Below are 20,413 nucleotides of genomic sequence, written 5' to 3'. Positions count from 1 at the left end.
AATCACAAGACATCTCTCTTTACTTCAATGCCCAAATCAACATGCCAATTAAAATGAGTCCCTTTATAAAACATGAAGAAAAGAGTCCGTTCTCATTAATAAAAATAATCACCCTCACACCACTTGTTTAATCTTTCCAGAGGAAGGTTTCAGACAACCAAATTTCATTATTTACCATGCATCCAAATCATGAGTTACTGAATTTGGTGCCTCCAGAGCATTCGACTATTACCAAAAATTTAAACCAGAAAAAACAAACACACAACAAAAACACCCAGAAGCATACTCTAGAACAAAATCACAGAAAACACACAATTCTAACAAAATATGAAAAATTTAATTTTACTTTTGAAAAGAGGTAACATCATTCAATAGTTGGGACTAACCAGTTAAGTATTTTTATAATCCAAAGCATTTCTTCTGGATTCTTTGTTTAGAATGAAAGACTATAAAGATTATATTTTTTATTGAGAATTTTATAATTCAATTACTTTCCTTTTCACTCAACCCTTTCACACATCTCCAGAAAATCTATGAAGATTAACTATATAGAAATTCAAAACACTGCAATGGCAGCTAAGAATAAAGGTGTCACTAACCAATATATATGATGGTCGACTACCAGTATGGAAAAAGAAGCACTGAAATGTCTACAGTTGTAGAAATGTCTACAACTCTAGTGAATTCACCAAAACTGTCAGACAGAAGGATCAAAACGGAGTTAATCCAGACGTGGAAAAACCTAGCAGGCTAGGACTTCCCTGTTGGTGCAGTGGTTAAGAATCTGCCTGCCAATGCAGGGGACACAGGTTTGAGCCCTGGTCCGGGAAGATCCCACATGCCACGGAGCAACTAAGCCTGTGCACCACAACTACTGAGCCTGTGCTCTAGAGCCCGCGAGCCACAACTACTGAGCCCGCACACCACAACTACTGAGCCCGTGCACCTAGAGCCTATGCTCCACAACGAGAAGCCATTGCAATGAGAAGCCCGCGCACCGCAACAAAGAGTAGCCCCCCGCTCGCCACAACTAGAGAAAGCCCACGTGCAGCAACAAAGACCCAATGCAGCCAAAAATAAATTACAATAAATTAAAAAAAAAAAAACCTAGCAGGCTACAAGCAGCAGTACTGTTGGGAAATAAAGGAATGATATGGGTGTGGTTAGCATGCCAGTCAGTTTGCCCACCAATTTGCCCACCTTTTTTTAACCTAAAAATCCCTTAGCTTGCCCAGTGCTCAGTCCACTGTTTCTGCTGAGTCAGCCCAGGGGAACCTACAGTTAGTTGTAGCGGATTGGAACAGAGGAAGGAAGAGGCAAGCACCAGCTCCCAGTCTCAAGTTTCTTAAAATTTCATCTAAAAGACACAGAGACTAGTAGTAGTGGCTTGAATCAAAAAGCTACATTCTAAAACAGAAGCGGGAAAAGCTACTCTCCAGAGAAAGTTAGACACAGGAGACTGTGCTATTGTTAAGATAAGAAATATGGGGGAAAGTCCTGCTTCCTGATTTATTAATTTCAATCCACACAAAACTGGGCTGCACCTAGTTTCCTGTCCTTAGATGTTTGTGGAATTCTTTGTTATATTGTCATAATAAATGGTGCTGATTTTAACAGTTTCTTTTCTTTCAACAAAAGAAACAGAAGATATAAAGCTTGTTGGGGCCATAAAGGGGGAAAAGCTGAAAATTAGGTTTAAGATTTTAGACTTTATCAGATAATGGTGAACCACTGAAGGTTGCTGTTATTGTTTGGGAGACACAAATATTTGTTTGTTTACCACAAAAGGTTTTTCAAAAAAATTCATAAAAGTAGTCAACACTTCTTAAGAATGTCATTAATACATGCTTACCTCTGTTTTAAGAGCTTTTTACACATTAAGATATTTAATCCTCACAAGAACTGTGTGTGAGTCAGGTTACAATACTATCCCTACTTTACTATATGAAGAAACAAAAAATAGACACAAGTGGAAGACAGGAAACTCATGCCACCAAACCAACCAACCTAATTGAACTAATACCCATACACTCTACCTTCCCTCCTATTTCAGGGGATGAACTGTAATCATTTAAGATAGTAAAAAGACAAATCACAGAGTGGACAAAAATATTTGCATTATATGTATCTGACAAGAGAATCTCATTTGTAGAATGCCAAGAATTCTTACAAATCCATAAGAAAAAGATAACTCAATTTAAAAATGAGCTGCAAGGGGAAGATTTTAAACTATAGCGTCAATTTCTTTAGTAGACATCAGAATATTCAGATGCTTTCTTCCTTTTTGTGTTAGCTTTGTAAGTGACAGTTTTCAAATAATTTGCCCATTTCATTTAAATTTTTTAATTTATAGGTGTGAAGTTATTCATAATACCTTTTTTTAGGATTTTTAATGTCTGTAGGGTCGATGGGTTTTACCTCCTCTTCATTACTGATACTGGTAATATATAATCTCTCTTTTTTTTTTCTTTCTTGAGTAGCCTTGCTAGAAACTTATCAGTTATATTAATCTTTTTAAAAACACCAACTGGGACTTCCCTGGTGGCACAGTGGTTAAGAATCCGCCTGCCAATGCAGTGGGTACGGGTTTGATCCCTGGTCCAGAAAGATCCCACATGCCACAGAGCAGCTAAGCCCGTGTGCCACAACTACTGAGCCTGCGCTTTAGAGCCTGTGAGCCACAACTACTGAGCCCACCTGCCACAAGTACTAAAGCTCATGCACCTAGAGCCCGTGCTCTGCAACAAGAGAAGGCAATGCCACGAGAAGCCTGCACACCACAACGAAGAGTAGCCCCTGCTGGCCAAAACTAGAGAAAGCCAGCACACAGCAACGTAGACCCAATGCAGCCATAAATTAAACAAACAAACAAACAAACAACTAAATTTTAAAAACCAAAATACACCAACTTTTGGTTTTGTTGATATTCTTCTAGTGTACATTTGTTTCAATTTAATTGAATTTTTGCTCTTCATTATTTCTTTCCTCCTACTTTGGGTTTATTACTTTTTTTTAAGCTTCTTGAGATGAAAGCTTTGATCACTGATTTTTCAGCCTTTCTTTAAAAAAAATACATAAAAGCCTATTTAAGCCTATCTATTCTCCTCTAAGCACAATTTTTTATATATTTTCATTATCATTACCTACCAAATGTTTTTCAATTTCATGTGTAATTTCTTCTTTCATCCATGAGTTATTTAGAAATTCTTCTCAAATTCAACTTATATAAGCATTTTTCTAGTTATCTTTTTATTATTGATTCTACTGTGGTTAGAGAACATACTTTATACTTCAATCCTCTGAAATTCATTGAGGTGAATTACAACTTAGCAAATGACCGATTTTTGTACACGTTCTATAAGAATGAATATCCTGTAGATTCCTATTTTGATTTTCTTATATACTCCGGTTCTCTAGTATTATTAATCTTTATATTTTCTTTATTTATATCATAATTACTTAAAAGTCCATTATCTGCATCTCCCATAGGTCTGTTTCAATTAATTGTCTTTTTTTATATTTCTTAGTTTTATTCATTTAATCTTGTTTCCTGATATACCTGGTGATTTCTGATTAAATAATGGACACTGTGGAGGAAAATTTGTAGCAACTCTAATGCTACCTTTCTCTAGAGTAGATTTACTTTTCTTCTGGTAGACAGACAGTGTACTTGAAAACCACCTTGTACCACTTAAGGACACCGCCTTTAGGTCTTTTGGGGGCTGGTCTTCATTTTAATTTCCCTTACTCCCAAGGTATAGCCTTTCTGGGGTCACAAATAAAAGCCTGGAGTGTTTACAGGGCCCCTCCAATTTGTTTGACATCCAGGTTTGGGGCCATCACACTAAAGAACTAGGGATAGGAAAAGTCGAGTGGTAGTTAAAAGAGGAGGTAGATTTGTGAATCAGTAAAAGAAAATGAACATAAAAATGGCCTCTTTGCAATACTATATCTTATTGCCAAGTTCTAGTATTTGGTAATTCTGGTGTGTCTGTGATTAACACCCTCTCTCTGCCTCTGCCTCTTTCAGTAGAAAATTTGGCTAACCAGCCTCTGGGACAAAGCACTGACAAGGCCAGCTTCTGAACAAGGAAAAAGTAAACAAGAAGATGAGACCAGGAATAACTAGGAAGGATTAGGGACATAAGTCCTAAGAATGTATTAAAGACTACACTCACGGGCCTCCCTGGTGGCGCAGTGGTTGAGAGTCCGCCTGCCGATGCAGGGGATACGGGTTCGTGCCCCAATCTGGGAGGATCCCATATGCCGCGGAGCGGCTGGGCCCGTGAGCCATGGCCGCTGGGCCTGCGCATCCGGAGCCTGTGCTCCGCAACGGGAGAGGCCACGAAAGTGAGAGGCCCGCATACCGCAAAAAGAAAAAAAAAAAAAAAAAAAAAAAAAGACTACACTCACAGTTCTGTCATGGTATAGGTACTCAGTAAAAATTTATCAGGTGGAAGGATGCATGGATGTATGAATGGTTGATGTGAGTAGTATATTCAGAAATTGGTCTAATATGTTAAATTTATATCATAGAAGGAACAAGGGATAAGGCTGCTTATCCTAACAATAGGATAATGTTATCCCCACCCCAGTGGTGGGGGGCAGTATAGGGGTAGGAGAGTGGAAGGTACAAACTACTGGGTGTAAGATAGGCTACAAGGATGCACTATACAACACAGGGAATAGAGCCAATATTTTATAATAACTGTAAATGGAAAGTATCCTTTAAAAATTATATTGAAAAAAGTAAAAATAAATTTTTAAAAATTTAGGTACTTGGTCCATGTTTTATAAAATATTTAATTTCAATATATGTGTCAATTTTGCTAACCAAAAATTTTCCATAAGAAAAAAATAAAAATGGATACAGGTACAATAAACTTAGAAACTACACTGTTGAAAGATGACTGTTATACATTTGTTTATTATACAGACATGTAATTTATAAGGTTATGATTGTCAAATAATGAATTGAATTAAATTATGTAGATCTTAAAACCGTACATATCTAGTATTTTCAACCTTTATTTTCTACTTCATTTTTATTTCATTCTGTAACTCTTAAGTGTCAAAAATGGTAAGGAAAGTAACTATGACAAACCAATAAAAATAAATAAACTACTATACTAAAGCTAATATACCTTATGTCACCAGCTCAGACCTTTACAATCTTAAAAATTTTGAGGACTCCAAAGGGTTTTTACATAGGTTATATCTAACCATATTTACTGCACTACAAGTCAAAACTGGAAACTTTAAAAATATATAGTAATTTAAAAAATAATGAACTCATTATACGTTAACACTGAAAACCATATTTTTATGAAAAAATAACTATCTTTCCCTAAAAAAAATATTAGAGAGAAAAGGAGCTCTGTTTTACATTTTTACAAATGTCTTTAATGTATGGCTTAATAAAAGAGAACTAGATATCTGCTTCAGCATTCTATCTGTTACAATGGGTCGTTCTGGTTGAAGCATGTGAAGAAAATCTACCTTCACATAGATACATAATTGGAAAAAGGAATCATTGAATAGCCTTTTCAGATAATTGTGGATGATATTCTCCTTTGGTTCTAATCAAAACTCAGTAAGTGATAATTTCTTAAAGGTTAATTGCAACATGGACTCTATAACCATATCAATGAATGTTTCATACTGTATTACATTCTTACACTTTGAATGGATCTTTTACCCATGCATGATTTTATTATTCCACACATCAGACGCAAGAGGGAAGAGATATAGGAACATATGTATATGTATAACTGATTCACTTTGTTATAAAGCAGAAACTAACACACCATTGTAAAGCAATTATACTCCAACAAAGATGTTTAAAAAAATAAAATAAAAAAATAAAAAATATAAGTTATGCAGGTCTACAAAATACTGACACATTCCATTAAATAATATAAATATATTTTTGTTAATATGAACATCAATGTTATTAGAAAAGCATTTAAGTACTAGGAAGTTATTGAGCTTAAGATGGTGAATACACTACAAGTTTTCCAAAATTCTAATTTTTACTGGAAAGCTTTAATTTTACCATTGGCAACAAATACTGTCAAGCTGTTTTTCTTGAAGGAACAGGTTTACTTCATCCATCTTATGAAATGTCTACAAAATGCCTACGTCTAAAAAGGCTATAGTTTGAATGTTTTTTGTTGTTGTTGTTGTTTTAGTTTGAATGTTTTTCTTTCAAGTAAAAATAGTATTACATGACAAAAGTGTCTAGTTCAGTTAACAATTCAAACTACTGCATGAGTACGTTTCCTTGAGACAACCATCATATGTCAATATGCTGTATACATACTTCCCATTTTGTCACTCAAGATATTAAAAAGACAGCTTCTCAAAGGTTGAGATTTAATTCAATTAATAATGTTTACTTCACCATCATGGACATTAAGTGAAACTGGTTTTTGTTTTTAAAACTGAATGTATGGTGAGGAAGAACTCAATGCCTACTAGTATAGTTTGATGCTACTGCTTTAATTTATGCTAAGGCACCAGTTAATTTTACCCACCATTGCTTCTGCATAAGCAGTGCAAATATCAACCCGGTGCAAAAGGCAAATAACATTTTGGTACTATGTGAAAATAGTTTTGACATTATGGACTGCCAGCGCAGGACACTAAGAGTCACTGATTTAGGTAATTCAAGAAATGTAGAAACTTCATCGACTAGGAAATATTTTACTCTGCTTCTCAAAAAAGAAATTCATAGTTACTAGCTTCATACCTTCCTGCTATTTATAAGGCAACAGTGAAGATTCAAGAGCATTCTAAAATAATTATATGCTACTAAAAATAAAAAATGAAACAAGTCTCTGAAAGATGTTAAATTTGGTCAAGTGCTTAATTCCAACAAAGAAAAGAAAGATTTTATATCGCAAAGAGCTCAAAATTTTCTATTTGGGTCAAAATTGCTTAGGATTAGATTACACATACTGCACATTATTATTTATGCCTTACCTTAGCTCTAGAGGAACTGACATTTTCCATATTTTCAATGCTGCAGATACAGTTCTGTGAAACTTTCCGGCAAGCCACTCTGATATAGTCCCAGAAGCTACGAGGACTTTCATAACCAAACCAGGTTACTTGACCTTCAGGAGACAAATTGTAATACAAAATAAAACTAGACTAGAAATTCAAAACTCAAGAACAATAAAACTCTGAGAAATAAATGTCAGTAGAGTGTGCGATTGTGGAAAGGGCACCTGGGGTCAAAAAGCCTTAAGTCTGGTCCTGTTCTACCTTTACCTAGTTGTGTTACTTAGGGCAAATTGTTTAATGTATCTGGATCATAGTTTTCTCAACAATAAAATTAAATTAAATGAAGCAAAAAGGGTCTAGACACTAAAAAATCTTATAGGTTAATATCCTGTTATTCTAACACAGTCTTTCAGAGAGCACGCAGGTATGCCTCTTTGTGGTTCTAGTTAAGCATTAATTTAAACGTCACCAGTTGCATCCTGAAGCTTCCTCTTCTTGGAAAAACAGAAAAAAAATTAAAAGGCAACACTTTTTCTCCTCTTCAGAGGGATACTTCAAAGAAATGAAACAATATGTGGTCTGTAAGTACCTATAATCAGTGAGACTCCTGCATTCACTAATCATTCCCACCCATTCACTACCATTCTACCCAAACCTTCATCTAACTGTCATTCATCTGCTCTCTTCTAGTCACCAACCCGTGACAAGTCCTTCAGGCATTTACCATTCTAATCTTCCAGATTTGGGTAATTATGTATTGTTCAAGAACAAATGTTCTTTTGTGTGTATCTTATATTAGTATTAATATTTCTATGCAGGACTTTGAGTAGTAGGTCCAGGGGAACAATTTTTTACTCTGAATATTTTTAAATGGGACATGAGAGACATCTTAATATTTCTTCAGGTGTCTGGAATAATTATTCTTACCTAGGGAAGTTGTTCAATCTTAATGAAGAAAGATTAGCTTTTATATTTTAAAATCTCTGCTTCTTTGTTTTCAATTAATATTTATCTCAATCTTCTTTTCCCCAGTAACATGTTCTCTCTAAGCAACATCAAAAAGAGTTAAAATGTTCTTGTCCACAAGCAGCATTTTAGGAACAATGGCTGAAATATTTGAGTGGTGTCCAACCAGGGCAGCCCATAAGAATGACTGGGCTTCTTTTAAAAAGTACTCATGTCTGGGCTCCACCCAAACTAAATAATCAGAATCTTTGGGGGTGGGCCTACACACTGGTATTTTTTAAAAGATCCCCCTGGTATTTCTAATAGTATGGTTACTCAACCAACAGAAAGCTCACAGATCATGATAGGTAACCCCTATTCATCATGCAGGACATTTCCAAGGGCTCCTCTTCTGGTAAGCCACGTGTGATCTCTGCAGTAAGTTACTCCTCCCTACGTGCTGGCATATCACCCTGAGCTTACTTACCCTTATAATTATCTGCTTATTTGATTGTCTCACATATTAGGTGGTAAGATCACTAAGGCAAGGACTGTATCTTATTTGTCCTCAATTCTATCTCCAGCACTTGACACAGTGCTTGGCTCATAGCAGGCATTTAATAAATATTTACTAAACAAATCAACTGGTTAATCAACACAAAACAAGATCTTAATTGCAATGCATATAGAAATTTGAATTTAAAAAATCTAATTAGTATATTTTTTACAGAAACAGCTCAGTGACAATCTGGTATCAAGATGTTTGCATGCAGGCTTCCCTGGTGGCACAGTGGTTGAGAGTCCACCTGCCGATGCAGGGGACATGGGTTCGTGCCCCGGTCCGGGAGGATCCCACATGCCGCAGAGCGGCTGGGCCCGTGAGCCATGGCCACTGAGCCTGCGCGTCCGGAGCCTGTGCTCCACAACAGGAGAGGCCACAACAGTGAGAGGCCCGCATACCACAAAAAAAAAAAAAAAAGAAAAAAAAGAAAAGATGTCTGCATGCTAGATTACAGATATCAAATATTCTGGACAAATACATTTAGCTTTGTCTACAAATAACTAAAAATACAAAAGCATCTAGAAATCTTTACTCAAACATCTATATAACTCAAATGTCTCCTTAATAATTAAATCTCACTACCAAAAAATAGAAATCTATAGGAATGTTTATAACCTTCTTTTTCTCAATCTCTCCCCATCACTTTTATTTGCCCCCTCTCTTCTTTAGTTAAAAAAAAGTTCCTAGAACAGGATCTCAGTATAGTCTGTCTTTGGGGCAATTTTCATGTTATCAATTTGTTAGCCATTTGGAGAGGAAACAGGATGCCTAATGGTAAGAATATGAGCTTTTGAGCCTGGTGGACCAGAATTATCTCACTTTCTAGACATGCAATCTTAAGCAAATGACTTAACGTCACTCTACCAATCTGAGTTTCTTCTATAAATTGACAATAATGGTGGTATCTACATGATAACACTGTTGTGAGGATTAAATAATGTATGTGCAGCAATTAGTATACAGCCTAATACAAATATTAACAATGATTACTACTGTTATTACTATTATCATACAAATAGTCAAGAGACCCAAGGTCCCCTTGCATTGCAAAGTGGGAATGAGATGCACAGTGAAGTTTTTCCCATTACTTGCTTAGAATCTAGAAGAATCTTTAAAATTTACTCCTTAATCCAACCTTTTACCATATCAACCATTCTAAATTTACCTCCCTAAAATCTAGTCTTGACTAACTTTCCTTGGCTTCTATTAATTAGGATTGTCCCACAATTTAAAAATGAGGAATAGCTACTACACTTCCCTCGAGAAATGAGTACCATACGCTGCCAGGGACCGCAAAAGGAGAATCACAAGATTTCTCTGGTGACTTTATTTTAAATCTTCTCATGAATTTGACATGACTGAGGAAATTAATTTATGAGAAGTTTCAAAGCAGAGCTGTTGAAAACCAAAAGAATATAACAAAGCCCCCTTTTGGAGGAGAGGAAACAAAGATATAGAGAAACTAAAAGTCTAGGCTTAGGTTAAACAGAGAAGAAATGGGTGCTAAATCCTTAGGATTCCTGCTATGTGTAGGATATGCTGTCTACAAGACTTTCACCCAAGAGATAATGACAAGATTTCCTAGCTAACAAACTGAGAAACTAAACAATTAACAAAATGACATGATGCCATGACTTGCAGGGCCTTAAGTATACCAGTAGTATCTTCACAACACTGCTACCTACTCAACAAACGAGATGAGAGGATGACTTGGCTTGATTCTGCCTTCCTTTCTCTTTCATGTGCATCATTTCCAAAATGAAGTTTTTAAATCAAGACCCTGAATTTTTCACATTCAGAAGGATGTGGGTTAAGAGTCCCTTGTCAGGACCTCCAAATGAACTCTCATGTAAATTGTCCATGTATCCTGGGGTTTTATTTAAATAATTAAATAATTTCTGCATCTATGAAAAAGGTTGAAGTTAATTAAAAATAATAGAAGTGTTCAATTGGTTATTTGAGATATTATTACCTGAACATCACTTTTACTTAAACACAGATTAACTGCTAGCAAAAGATGTACTTGGGCTATTAGTCTGTAACCAATATTCAACAGGAAAATTAAAAAACAAAGCTACAGGCTGATCATGCCTTTAAAAATAATTATTGAGGTAATAAATAATCACTGAAAAGATATTCTCATTTTCTTTAAAAAGAACCAGAAAAGCAAATCATATAGCAAGAAACGGACTAGCCTACATTTTGAAGAAATTTTATTCAGGAGAAGAATTATGCTGTCACTAACAATCCTCTTTTTAACATTGCTGACAAGTGTAAGTGTATAAAGTGCTTTCAATTTTATATGTTTTTAGTAGTTGACTTTTTACCAAAGACAAAGTTAAACAAGCTTTTTAAAACTTATTCCCAACTCATCAATCCAACTCTAATTCATTTTAGGCACAGAAATAAATGGTGCAAGTTTGCTAGACTAAAAGGAGATCTGCTACAAACCAGCTATGTGATGTCTTTCCCACTAAACTGCCTCATTTTCAGCAACTTAAAATGGCCTGTGATCTCTAAGATCCAATGTTATTCTAAAATTACTCTTCTATATTATTTAACTTAGACACCTAACTTAATATTACTTTAGATACCTACCTTAATATTATTTAAGGTACCTAACTTAAATAATATAGTCACATCATGCAATATACTCATGTTTTGTTTTTATCTTATTTTATGGCAAGATGAGACCTTCTGAAAACAAGAACTAAACTTTCCAAAGTGGTTCTCTATTTAGTAGTGGCTAATGACACATCATATTTTGATAATATAAAATATAAATGAATCTGTTAAGTGACTTCCTTTCTCCACCCTTTGTATTAGTACTTTGCTATGTAAAGAGCCAATGTAAGACTGGTCTCACAAGCTGAAGTTTTGTTAGTGCTACAATATATCACCTAGATGATAACAACAAAGACTATTACCTTGGAGCTGCTATTCATCTAGACAAGCAATAAAAGACAGTCCCATTTTAATTTTAATAAGCTACTCTGATATTGCAAAAGTTTCAGATACTTAAAGGAAACTGGTTACTTATGGATTTATTGTTGCCAATATATTAATATTTCAGTATTTAACTTTTCACTGTAAATTTTATAGCAGCAATCCTGAATTTCTTACTGCTAATTTATGAAAATTAGTTTAATATTTTCTACTATCTGTTTACTGAATAGAGAAAATTCCCATTTCAACAAAAGGTCAGAATCTTTTCCTTTTAAAACAGTACTACTATTAGTTGAAGCTTATATTTATTAGACCACCCAGCTTTGAAAGTAAAATTACGACCTTGATTAATTTTCTAGATAAAGTCTCATGTTAATGTTTTTTAAAAAAGAACAAATTTAAACACTTAAAAAAACCTTTAATTACACTTTCAGCTGATCTGAAGAAATCTGAGTCTAGATTAGATACTCAACTGTACTTATACTGCTAGCTCTGTAGGTTACTTACAAGACGCCTCCAGTTAATCATTTAGCAACTATGAATCACAGTCACTAATCTATAAAATGTAATTACTACCCTTTGGTACTGACAATTAATGTCTTGTTCACTGGTAAGGAATTTATCACAAACAAAGATCTAAAGTATGTATCTACACCATAAAAATTAGTCAATTCTTAATCTTCCAAAACAAAAAAAAAATTAAGATAACCAGGTTCACCAAAAATCTGAAAAGTGAATTTTACTTAATAGGCTTTTTTATCCCAGTAATTTTACCATCTTTCCAACAGAGTACAAAGGTTTTGTATTTTTCTTCCACCAGCATTTTTTAACATAAAGCTTAGAATACCAGTAGACTGAATTAGAGTACCGAGGGCTGGTGTCCACACAGAGAGCCAGGCATAAATGTGTAGCCCTGAAGAAATCAAGCATAATGGGTTTCAGTAGTGATTAAGGTTATACATAGCGGACATTAAATTGTTTAAAGTGATTGTGGGGATCAGGATTGAGAAAATGAGAAGACATTTGTTTTCTACTTTCTACCTTTCTTATTATAAGTAATCTTTAAAAATAATAACTACGTATTTCTTTTCTAAGAGAAAAATATAATAAAAGGCTAGGTGATTACCACAGAGACCTAGCAGTGCTTTGCATACAACAGGAACTCAATAAAAAAGTTTTGAATAAGTGAATAAAGGCATATATTCTACCTGGAAGAAAGGAAACTAAGGAATGTATTCCCACTAGTGGTTCAAGAACAGTGAAACAATTACTGTTGACAGCGCCCATGTATGTTTTACTGAGTAACTCTGGAAATTCACACAGCTTCCCTGAGACCCAGTTTGCATGTAATACAAATATTACTACTCAGCACTTACAAAACTGAGAAAATAACCAATAAGTCTTATATTATCATTATAATAAAATATAAATAACACAGAGATGCATGATTAATAAAATTGTGCTTAAAACCATGAAACTTAATAGAAATATAGAGGGGTCATGTAGGAGAAGAAGGAGAGCAAATGGATTATTGTACTGTGTGGATTCACAAAAAGCTTTTAATATAAAAATTAGCATAAAGTATAGTTCTGCCCTCTGGATTAACAAAAACAAAAATAGAAAGCTTTGCAAACCCCATGCAATGTACTAAGAAAGATCACTTAACTGATACAGCCCTCCCCAGTAAGTCAATTCCATGCTCCCGTGCAGCTCAGTGGCGGGAGGCATCACCAGCATAGAGTACCTTGGAGAGGTATTGGGAGATGAGCCAGCCATCGGCAACTTTGGGAAATCTCTTTAAAAAAAATAAACAACAACAACAACACACAGATATTTAAGAAACCTGACATCAAGTTTACAATAGCAAACTGAACGGCCCCAATAAGATGGCTACACATAATCTTGATGCAGTAAACACCACTTATACCTAATAAATAAAATGAACTCAATTAAGATGAATTGAGCTCATGCTCTACTCAGCACGGAAATCAAGCTGGTCCCTGTAGCCTATTCTGTTGGAGAGGCTAGGTTGTCTTTAAGTCACAGAAATAAATGAGAAACTATTTTTCCCTGTCTACTTTCACCTCCATTATTCTTACCCAAACATAAAGAAGCCTGACTGAATTTGCTAGCTTTGCACCTCAGAATTTATACGATTGGTTAGAAAAATTACTCACTTATTGAACTATATGGCTTAGAAAGGTTTCAACTTTAAAAATAAATATACTTTTTTTTACTGTTAACTTTTCTAAAAGTTATAAAATTCATTTTGAAGAGCAGTTCTTTCTTTTTTTGGTCTAAGCAGAGTTAAAGTTTGTATGGGGTTTTTTTTTTTTTCAGAATTATGAGAACAGCACTTAAATATCTAGTAAAATGTTCTTCAGTTTAACCAGTGTTGACTAAATGCCTACTTCATGCAAAATACTGTTTTTCCTACAGCTTCCAATTATTGTTTAACAATCACCATCTGGAAAAGTACTATAAATTCTTGCCTATGTTGTTTGGCAATTCCTATACAGGAAAACTCCAAAGCCAAATTTCTGAAGTCATATTCCCAACAGATGATATCTTTTTGTTTCATAAGCAAACACTGAAATCTCCCATAGGACATGGTTCCACACCTTTCCAAATACTTAGACCTTTTATGAAACTAAACAAAAACCAACCAACCAAACACAGTCAGTAGTGTATAAAAAAATGAAAGGAAGGAGATATATATAGTTGTGCTATTGGTCACTTCTATGTCTCTACTATTCACCTCTATCCTCCTATTTGTATCACTGTAAATGAATATTAAATTTGGAAACACATATCCAAAAGGATCTATAACCAAAAGGTACCCTACTTGAAGCCCATGTTAAAACATAATGCTCTTTCTACAACTACAACAAACAAAATGAAAATCTCTCCGCATTAAATGTAAATCAGAACAGAATGCTTTTCATTGAAAATATTAAGAAAACCAATTCTTAATGTTTAAACCATATTTACTAGCTCTGCCTTGAATGTTAAGTTATGTATCTTACTTGTAGTCATTTATGTAATCAAAAGTTATCAAAGTAAAAACAATTTCCAGGAAAACCCTACTTAAAGTAATTTTACTTCAAAAAATATATCAAGTAAAATGTATCATGTCCAGATTTATGTCATGGCTTAATCCTTGGTACAAAATGGGAAACAACTACTCAATCTATTATGAAGCTCAATTCATAGTTTAGGGTTTTTTTTAAAGCTGTTAATATGTTAGCCTTTATGCCCTGGTTATGCATGTTATTTTGATCCTGGCTATGGAACACCATGTGAAAATTTTAACAATTAAAACATTTTCACTTATTTGTAGGCATTAATTGCTTTAATCATAATTTAATATCTCACTTTAGGTCAGTTATAAGCAACCAGAAGCATCCAGACCAAATGACAATCCACAAGATTCCAAATTCTCTGTAGTCAAATTTCAACACCACTCTCGTTTTGTAGATGGGAAAGGAGAGGCCCAGAGCGAGCCTGCCTAGACCCAGCACACCCCTGTTCCCTGTAGCCTCATACTGATCTACTCCTTTGGCTACAGACAAGATCTGACACATGGAGAGAATCAGTCAGCTGGCTTTTCTGGTTCGATATGAGTTCTCACTACAGCCTCAGAAATAGGAAAAATAATGGGGCAGTAAACATGCACTGTGAACGAGGTAAATATTTTTCATATAAAATTTAAAGCCTTAGCTTAGTTGCTCCCCAAAATATATATATAAATGAATGACAATTGTTAGTAGAAAACGTTAGTAGAAAACGTTAGTAGAAAACGTTCTCATTTGCAGTTGAAATCAAAACTTTTGTTTTAAAGTATACAATATTAAATATTTATTTAAATATATTTATAACATAAAATACATATAATATCACATATAAAATATAGGTATATTAATATATAAAATACATAAAATTTCTTTACACATTTAAAATATATAATGTTAAGACAGTTGAGACAAGACCAAATAAACTGAAAGTGTTTTGTTCAAGAACAAAATTCATTCAAATGTACCATTATAATTATATAATATATTGTGATATTAGGTGTTAGTTTCTGAAATTTCAGCCAAAAGAAGAATCTACTCAGAAATAGATAGGCAGGGACTTCCCTGGTGGTCCAGTGAGTAAGACTCCATACTCCCAATGCAAGGGGCCTGGGTTCAATCCCTGGTTGGGGAACTAGATCCCACATGCATGCCACAACTAAGAAGTCCGCAGGCCACAACTAAGTCCACATGCCACAACTAAAGATCCTGCATGCAAAGATCCCACATACCACAACTAAGACCCAGCACTGCCAAAATAAATAAATAAATAAATAAATAAATATTTTTAAAAAAATAGATATGCAATGAAAGAATGCTTAATCATACTGAAGATACCATGTCTTCTGACTCAAAAAGTATATACTTTTCAAAAACAAATAAATGAAAATAAATCAACTTTATAATCTTTATATTAAGGTGGAAAATGGCCATCATACAGAAAAGATTACTGACCATGGCTTTAAACACATGAATCAGCCTTGGTGATAAGACTGAATATAATTCTAATCCATAAATATGATATTTATTCTTCCATTTTTTCATGTTAGCCCTTGTTACAACTTCAGCTTTCTAATTATTTTGATTTCTTTGACGACTGAGCTACATTATCATGATTGATAAAATTTGACAACTACGTAGAAGGTGAGCCTTTTGCCTTTGCTGTATTTAGTCTAATTTTCTTTCTCTCTGTGTATATACTCTGCTAATAAGGCTAACGGTAGATGAATTTATTTTTATGTGATCCAAGATGGATTCCTGAAAAGACCCCTAGATGGACTGATTTGTAAACTGACTGCTATTTATAAGGCAAATAACAAAACTGATTATAAGTGATCAGATAGTAAGTCAGAATTTTCACAAGTTTTCTTTTTAAACTGGCAATACCAGATAGCATATACTCGCTTCTGTCACTGATAATAATAATGTGCAAGTTCTTATTGTTTGACATTTTGAATCTTCAACCATGTATTTATATGTAAGAGAAAAATCATTCAGTGAAGCAATATTTACAACTGCAATATGCACTGTAATTAAGCTAACAATGAAATAATATGATCTTCTTTTCTATGTAGCCATTTTCCATTTTTTAATAGCTTCTGAAATTAAAATTTAATATTATATATGACTTATATTAAACTTTTTAAAAGTTTACTTTAAAATGCCATTTACAGGTAGACGCTAGGTACATTAGAAAAAGTATTTGGCTATTTGATTCAACAATTTTTAAAAACTGAGCACCAAAATCATGCAAATATTTTACATTTGAAAAGTCACAGTGACTTGAAAGAAAAGGAATGTACAAAGAAAAATATAATAGATTATATGCATCAACAACTCACTGAGATTAGAAAATCAGAAAGGTGTAGGAACTGAAATTATGATGCTCTCCAAAGATGAATTAAAGTCCATTAAATTGTGCAATCTTTTCCATGTTCTATAAAATGAGAAATATTTACTTCCTCTAAATGAGCAATATTTGAGCATTAAAAATGATCAAAACTGTTGCTGAAATTATGTAACAAAAAATTTTCTCAAGAAAACAACTTTCCATTACTGAAAATAAACAAACTATAATTTGATTATTACAAGTAGTATAAGTTGCTCTATGCTAATTTGCAAAAATCATAAGGTCAAACTGGAAATGTCCCATTATTCTTCTGGCAGAAACTCAAAGGGCTACAAACACAGATAAACAAACATGAACTACCATCAGAGACCATCAATTCCTGCTAAATCCAAGAATTTGGATTACCTGGTAGAATCATAAATTTTTTTAACTCTCTCATACATTAAAAAAAAACACTAAAAACATCCTAGGCAATTTTATCAATAGTAGCTATTATTTAATTAATTTTTTCATAATACTTTCTTTCTATGTAGTACTCCCTCTCAGAAGCCAAATCTAAACTGGAATTCTTTAAGTTGAAGGGGTTTTGAAAGTGAAGTTCATGTAAAATAAACTTGAAAAATTCTCTAGGGATAACAAAGTTTAAAACCATTAATAAATCTCTCCTTCTATAAATAAGAAAATATTTAAATTTGGAGGTTAAAATGACTCCTTGAAAATTATGGTTTGGTTACAAAATATAAACTGTTTAGTCTGTACCTCCTAATAAGTAGAAATATTTGAGATTCTTTTCTTGCTCTTCACCCCAAAATGCCTACAACAAATACAGTTATTAAGAGTACTATGACAATCACATGGCTCCAAAGAGAAGCAAATAACCAAGTATGTGGGAATAGTCTGTTGTATAATTTTAGACATTCAAAGCCATATAAAGTATTATGAAACTAAGATAAGAAAAATATTTCAGACGTTTCAAAACAGAAATAAACTCTCAAATGAAAAATAAGAGTAAAATAATAAACTGCCAATAATAATCATGTAAGAAGACTAATATCAAGGGAGAAAAAGGTCACTGATCCAAATGGGTTATGTAAAAACTAGTTCCACATGATGTAAATAATTAGTTCTTTTCTATTCTAGACTAATTAAAAAAATTCACTCCACAAAAGAAGCAAAGTTCATAATCAAAATATTAGGAAAAAGATTAACAAACATGAACTTACATTCAATCTCATTTGTAAATAAAAACAAATTAAAATAGGGCTTCCCTGGTGGCACAGTGGTTGAGAGTCTGCCTGCTGATGTGGGGGACACGGGTTCGTGCCCCGGTCCGGGAGGATTCCACATGCCGCGGAGCGGCTGGGCCTGTGAGCCATGGCCGCTGAGCCTGCACGTCCGGAGCCTGTGCTCCGCAACGGGAGAGGCCACAACAGTGAGAGGCTCACACACCGAAAAAAAAAAAAAAAAAAAAAAACCCAAAATGTTTTATATATTTCACACTAATAGAAGACCAAAAAAAGATATTTTCCCCTTACCAAATTAAAACTTAAAAATATTAATATGGGGCTTCCCTGATGGCACAGTGGTTGAGAGTCCGCCTGCCGATGCAGGGGACACGGGTTCATGCCCAGGTCCAGGAGGATCCCATATGCCGCGGAGCGGCTGGGCCCGTGAGCCATGGCCGCTGGGCCTGCGCGTCCGGAGCGTGTGCTCCGCAATGGGAGAGGCCACAACAGTGAGAGGCCCACGTACCGCAAAAAAAAAAAAAAAAATTAATATAATAATGTAATGAGGATATGAGAAAAATAACCACATATGTTATTGTTGGTACAACCTTTCTGATAGACAATATAGCAACATATATTAAACATAACATAGCATATATATCATAATGTGCATACTCTTTAATTTCAGTAATTACAATTCTAAGAATTCATTAGCTATTATCATTAATATAAAATAATTTCAAAGAAATTAGAAAACTATGTAAAAAAATTTTCAGTGATATATGACAGCATGTTTATGAAAGGGAAATTTGGTAAAAAACTTTGGTAAGTAAAAAGGATATTAATTATGGTTCATTCATACAATGGAATATTATATATTTGTTTAAAAATGAAATGGAAATATACACAAGGGAATAGAAAACAGATGCTCAAAAACTTGTACATGAATGTTACAACAGTACTAGTTATAAGAGAAAAAATGGAAACAATCTAAATGTCCATTAAATGATTAATGGAGGGACATCCCTGGTGGCTCAGTGGTTAAGAATCCACCTGCCAATGCAGGGGACACAGGTTTGATCCCTGGTCCGGGAAGATCCCACAAGCCGTGGAGCAACTAAGCCGGTGCTCAGCCGGTGTGCCTAGAGCCCGTGCTCCACGAGAGAAGCCACTGCAATGAGAAGCCCGCACAACGCAAGGAAGAGTAGCCCCCGCTCGCCACAACTAGGGGAAGCCTGCACACAGCAACGAAGACCCAATGCAGCCAAAAATAACTAATTAAATAATATTAATAATAAATTAATTAAAATGATTAATGGATACACAGAATGTGGTGTGTCTATATAAGAAATATTAGCCGTAAAAAGGAATGAAGTACTGGTACCTGTAAAACATGGACAAACATTGAAAACATGCTAAATGAAAGAAGCCAAACATAAAAGCCACATATTTTATGATTTCATTTACATGAAATATCTAGAAAAGTAAATCCATAAGGACCAAAAGTGTATTAGTGGTTTCCAGGAAATGGTGGGGAGGAGAGCAGAGGAAGTGACTGCTTAGTGGATATAGATTTTTTTTTAAAGAAATTTAATTTTATTCTAAGAATTTGAAATAGAGGGATTTAATCAGAACTGGGCTTTCTTTTCTTTTCTTTTTACTTTTTTTTTTTTTTTACTTTGGCTGCCCTGGGTCTTCGTTGTGATGCGCTGGGTCTACGTTGTGGCGTGCAGGTTCTTCATTGCCGTGTGTGGGCTTCTCTGGTTGCGGCGCGTGGGCTCCAGAGCGCGAGGGCTCAGGAGCTGCAGAGCACAGGCTTAGTCGCCCAGCAGCATGTGAGATCTTAGTTCCCCGACCAGGGATCGAACCCACGTCCCCTGAATGGTAAGGCAGTTTCTTAACCTCTGGACCACCAGGGAAGTCCCTAGAGTTTCTTTTTTTTTTCGCGGTATGCGGGCCTCTCACTGTTGTGGCCTCTCCCGTTGCGGAGCACAAGCTCCGGATGCGCAGGCTCAGCGGCCATGGCTCACGGGCCTAGCTGCTCCGTGGCATGTGGGATCTTCCTGGACCGGGGCACGAACCCATGTCCCCTGAATCGGCAGGCAGACTCTCAACCACTGTGCCACCAGGGAAGCCCCCTAGAGTTTCTCTTTAATGTAATGAAAATGTTCTGGAACTGACAGTAGTGATAGTTTCACAACACTGTGAATACTAAAATCCAAGGAACTGTACACTTTAAAATGGTTAAAATGGTGAACTTTATGTTATGTGAATTTAATTTCAAGTCTTAAAATACTAATAAAAC

At 34.7% G+C, this 20,413-nt stretch overlaps 1 protein-coding gene across 7 annotated transcripts in view; it reads right to left on the bottom strand.

The window, feature by feature from the left end:
* RUNDC3B (RUN domain containing 3B) overlaps positions 1–20,413 on the bottom strand; it is a 148,102-nt gene that overhangs the window by 73,529 nt on the left and 54,160 nt on the right. For 4 of the 7 annotated variants that reach the window (XM_060107965.1, XM_060107967.1, XM_060107969.1 and 1 more), the window contains exon 3: positions 6,985–7,118. In XM_060107965.1, coding sequence (XP_059963948.1) covers positions 6,985–7,118 — 134 coding nt within the window. Of the gene's footprint in view, positions 1–6,984; positions 7,119–13,205; positions 13,257–20,413 lie in introns of all 7 variants that reach the window. The other 3 variants (XM_060107963.1, XM_060107964.1, XM_060107968.1) reach the window with 1 other exon arrangement.

The sequence above is a fragment of the Mesoplodon densirostris genome, chromosome 9 (assembly GCF_025265405.1).
Source record: "Mesoplodon densirostris isolate mMesDen1 chromosome 9, mMesDen1 primary haplotype, whole genome shotgun sequence".
In the NCBI taxonomy this organism is placed as follows: Eukaryota; Metazoa; Chordata; class Mammalia; order Artiodactyla; family Ziphiidae; genus Mesoplodon; species Mesoplodon densirostris.
The sequence above is the reverse complement of the archived record's forward strand: the minus strand, read 5'-3'. Positions and strand labels throughout refer to the sequence as shown.